The 4,637-nt window shown below is 42.9% G+C and overlaps 1 protein-coding gene and 1 non-coding gene across 2 annotated transcripts; both read left to right on the forward strand.

Annotated features, from left to right (window-relative positions):
• Positions 1–2,036: 2,036 nt before the first annotated feature.
• MIR4536 (microRNA mir-4536) lies at positions 2,037–2,147 on the forward strand. Its single transcript, NR_130431.1, has one exon. It is a non-coding gene; the product is annotated as a microRNA mir-4536 (primary transcript).
• Positions 2,148–2,738: 591 nt separating this feature from the next.
• On the forward strand, positions 2,739–4,150 carry MAGEH1 (MAGE family member H1). Its single transcript, NM_001260625.1, is given in 1 exon segment — positions 2,739–4,150. A coding segment is annotated over 1 exon segment (660 nt). The 5' UTR covers positions 2,739–2,989; the 3' UTR covers positions 3,650–4,150.
• Positions 4,151–4,637: the final 487 nt, after the last annotated feature.

The raw sequence follows: 4,637 nt of genomic DNA on the forward strand, positions 1-4,637 counted from the left end.
TGTAATAAAGGTGCACGTTGTGCACATGTACTGTAGAATAATATAATAATAATAATGAAAGAAAATTAAATAAATTGAAGAGATTATGGTAAATCCATTGCAAGGAATATCATCCAGCCACTAGAATGAATGAATTAGAAGTGTAAATTGAGGAGATTTCATTATGAATTAGGAAAAAGGTTTGCCTGGAAATTCAATATGGAATGTTTTGATTTTTATAAGTGAAACAAAGTAGAAAGCCATGTGTTCTATCTAAACAAATACATGCCAACACATCCAGTAACCCTACTCTTTGATGTTGATCCTAGAGAAATGCATGCACATGTTCACAGGGAACATGCACACAAATATTAATAAGAGTATTATATTGTTTTGGAAAAATGGGAACTTCATAGTCGTGGATCATTAGGGACAGGATAAATTGAAAATGATGAAATGTACAAAATTAAAATAAATGAACTAGAGTTCCATGTATTTACATGGGTAAACATAAAAAATATAAACTTGAGCTGGAAAATCAACATGTCGAACAATGTATACAGCATGATGATGTGCTTTAAATAAAGGAAGAGATTCTATGTTGTATACAGACACACAAGTAGGTAGAAAATATATACAAGTTTCCATGGGCATAATAATTGCTGACTTTATCATAGAGGAGCACAGTGGGGAAGGAGAGAGCAGAGTGGGTCATGGAAGACGTAAAAGGAGTGTTTTACCATATCCAATATATAAAAGATAGACAGTAAGTAGGGCCTAATATTTAAATTTTATGCAGCTAACTATTGGTGTTTATAATATTAATCTCTCTTCTTGCCCTATGTTTGAGATTAATTCGCAGTAAAAAAAAAAATTCATGCTAAACACAAGCAAATAAACGGCAAAAGTAATCCCCCCATTTTTGTTTCATAGGGTAGGATTGTACATGCTATAGACTTCCATGCAAGACCCAAATTCCTGGAAACAGTAAAATAAGTCCATACCTGCACTAAAAAACAATTTAGAGCAATTATCAGTGGACCAGAAACTGCGAGAATTCTCAGAATGTGGGACAGCAGATAGAGCCAGACTACTGGTTTGAGTAAGCCATGACCCAGAACGAATGCAAAGATTATCCCAAATGGAGGGCTGGCTCAAGAGTGCTCTATGTCCTGGAGAGGTGCTTTCTTTGCTGAACCAAATTGATTTATTGCTAACTTACCCAACAGGAGGACTCAGTAGGCTCTAATTATAAAGAAAATTTCAGCAAGACACGCATAAAGTATTCATGTGTTTCTTAAGAGTTCAGTTAAGAACACCTATAAAATCTTTTCCATCATGTATTCCTTCAGCATGCATTGATTAGATGCCACACTCACACACCGCTTGGAAAACCTTGAGAGGCAGAGTCTGTGCTTACCATGTAATAAATGCTTTTCATTTTTTATCATATTTAATTCTCACAACCCTATGAGGGCAGTACTTTAGCCCCACTTTACAGATGGAAAAACAGGCTTAGAGAGAAGTGACTTGCTTAAACTAATACCTTGAATGACATAAGAAAGACAGAGTGCTAGTTTTAGGGCTTTCCTCAATGGAGTAAAAATGGACTCACGACCTTTTTGGGCACATTAAGACAAGTTTCAGGGAGAAACAGGTCTGTGAGCAGCCAGGTGGAATTTAGCTAGTTGGAGAAGGCTGAGAAGGCAGGTCAGGCAGAGCAAACAGTGAGCAAAAGCAAGCAGTGGACAAAGTTCAGAGTATGTTCTGAAAGAAGCAAAATAAATCAGGTGTCCAGGAAGACGGGAGCCTAGAAACCTTGGAGCCAACCAGCACCCCGTCACCCCCTCCCCATTCCCCACTTCATCCATTCTGTCTACAAAGCCCTTCAATGGTCACCTTTAAAATGTCTTTCTGCCTCTCCATCCCCATGGCAACAGCCTCAAGGCATACTTTAGTTCCCAGTGCTTCTTATTCCAATTGCTTCCTATGTGGTCTGCCAGGAAATAGTTTGCTCTTCTGAAAGCCTGCACAAATGCAATTCCTCTAATCCTGTCACTGCCCTGCTTTCATACATACATACTTACATACATGTAAGTGTGGTAGATATATGCACTGTATATAAAAATGTGGTAGATATATGCACGATATATGTATGTATGTATGTATGTATATATGTATAAAAGCAGAGCAGTATATATATCGTGCATATATCTACCACATTTTAAAGGCTCTGCACCTCTTTCACCCTGCTTGTTTCTGCAGTCCCATCTCCTCACATCATCCAGCACATCTGCCATAACAATATTATCCGGGTCCTACACGGGACCACGAATTCATTAGTATACACATAAATGCCTTCTGAAAACAGGGCGAGTGAATGAACGCGATGTGTAAGCCAAGACAGGAAAGGAAGGCTGGAGACAGCTGACTCCTTCCAAGAATACACCCTCCCGCCACCCCGGCCTCCCAACCTGCAACACACACACCGCCTGTCGTCAGTGGGAATGGAGCTGACGCACTCCTTCCCCAGACTGCCAAGCCAATCTTGGAATGTTTGTACTAGGCTGATAATACAGAAACTTTAAGCTATTTTTTTTTCTCTTCTGCAAACTCCAGCCCCCACCAATCTCTAGCTGTCATTCCTGCCCTTGTCCCACCCCTGTCGCTGCCTGCCCCTTTTCCTATCTGCTAGCGGAAGTCCCTGTGGAGGACCAGCCTACTTCCTCTTTGGTGCTAGGAGTGTGCGTGGCAGGAGAGGCGGGGCCGGTTTTGCTGAGCTTTCTCGCGGGCTTGCAGCTGCGGCAAGTGCTGGCGGCGGTTGCTTGCGCAAGTCAGCTGGCGTGGGAACTAGCTTTGTAGCTGAGAACGGCTTTATTGATACAAAGACTATTGACGTTGGTAGCTCCAGCGGCAGCAGCTTCTTACGGTATAAAGCAGTTGCTTCCTGAAGAGGCTACAAGCATCCTTCCCTAGGACTGCTGTAAGCTTTGAGCCCCTAGCAGGAGACATGCCTCGGGGACGAAAGAGTCGGCGCCGCCGTAATGCGAGAGCCGCAGAAGAGAACCGCAACAATCGCAAAATCCAGGCCTCGGAGGCCTCCGAGACCCCCATGGCCGCCTCCGTGGTAGCGAGCACACCCGAAGACGACCTGAGCGGCCCCGAGGAAGACCCGAGCACTCCAGAGGAGGCCTCTACCACCCCTGAAGAAGCCTCGAGCACTGCCCAAGCACAAAAGCCTTCGGTGCCCCGGAGCAATTTTCAGGGCACCAAGAAAAGTCTCCTGATGTCCATATTAGCGCTCATCTTCATCATGGGCAACAGCGCCAAGGAAGCTCTGGTCTGGAAAGTGCTGGGGAAGTTAGGAATGCAGCCTGGACGCCAGCACAGCATCTTTGGAGATCCGAAGAAGATCGTCACAGAAGAGTTTGTGCGCAGAGGTTACCTGATTTATAAGCCGGTGCCCCGTAGCAGTCCGGTGGAGTACGAGTTCTTCTGGGGTCCCCGAGCACACGTGGAATCGAGCAAACTGAAAGTCATGCATTTTGTGGCAAGGGTTCGTAACCGATGCTCTAAAGACTGGCCTTGTAATTATGACTGGGATTCAGACGATGATGCAGAGGTTGAGGCTATCCTCAATTCAGGTGCTAGGGGTTATTCCGCCCCCTAAGTAGATCTGAGGCAGACCCTTGGGGGGTGGAAAAGAAAGTCACAGGTACCCCAAGGAGTAGATGGCCAGGGTCCTAAGTTGAAAATGATGTGGATTGGGGGCGGGGGACACTGTATTTGATACTTGTGATCAGTGATCGTTGTTTAACTGCAAAATAGAGTGTTTGCTTTTGATAATGGAAAATTGTATTCGTTTTAAAATTCTGTTTGTTGAGAATAACAATATGTTTAAAAATATAATTGAACAGATTTTTTTTCTTTGTTTCCTGTCATTGACATTTAGTATAACAGTTTTGCTACCGTTCTAAAATGAAGTCGTTCCATCATATTCTATAATCTTGTACAGCACTTATAGGAATGAGCTGTTCTTTTGAAGTTGAAATACCCAGTAAAAGGTTGAAGAAGGATGGAGGATTTCTTCATATATGACGTTTCTGAAACGCTTTGTGTTTGCTGTTGTGTGAGATTGACATTTACTATGATTTTCCTTGGTTACTGCAGAACATAGAGAAAAATAAAAGCATAATGACTAGTACATCTTGCGCATTTTCTGACCACCTGTTATGTGAGGCACCAGTGTAGATTCTAGGAATACTCCCTAGTACACATCCTCCATGTCCAAAGAATGTTCTAGATTATGTGGGAGAGAAAAATAGGTAAACTGGCGGTGCAGTAAATGCTGGGATAGAGTGCCATGAAAATGTAGAAAACGACTGAAGTGCCATGAAAATGTAGAAAACATTATGTGACCTGTCTTGGGGAGGGGGCCAGGGAAGGGAGCATTACAGGATGTGTGAAAATTCAAGAGACACTTAAATCAGTTTGGGGGGACTGAAATATATGATCAGAATATATGATGAAAATATAATGTATCAGATATTTGATTGGATACTCCACCCAGCATAGGGGAGGGAGCACTGGCAAAAAGAAGGGGACATCACAGGGTGCCTGCCACGGAAGTAGAAAATACACATAAACCATCTTGAGAA

Source organism: Macaca mulatta, chromosome X, assembly GCF_049350105.2.
Source record: "Macaca mulatta isolate MMU2019108-1 chromosome X, T2T-MMU8v2.0, whole genome shotgun sequence".
NCBI lineage: Eukaryota > Metazoa > Chordata > Mammalia > Primates > Cercopithecidae > Macaca > Macaca mulatta.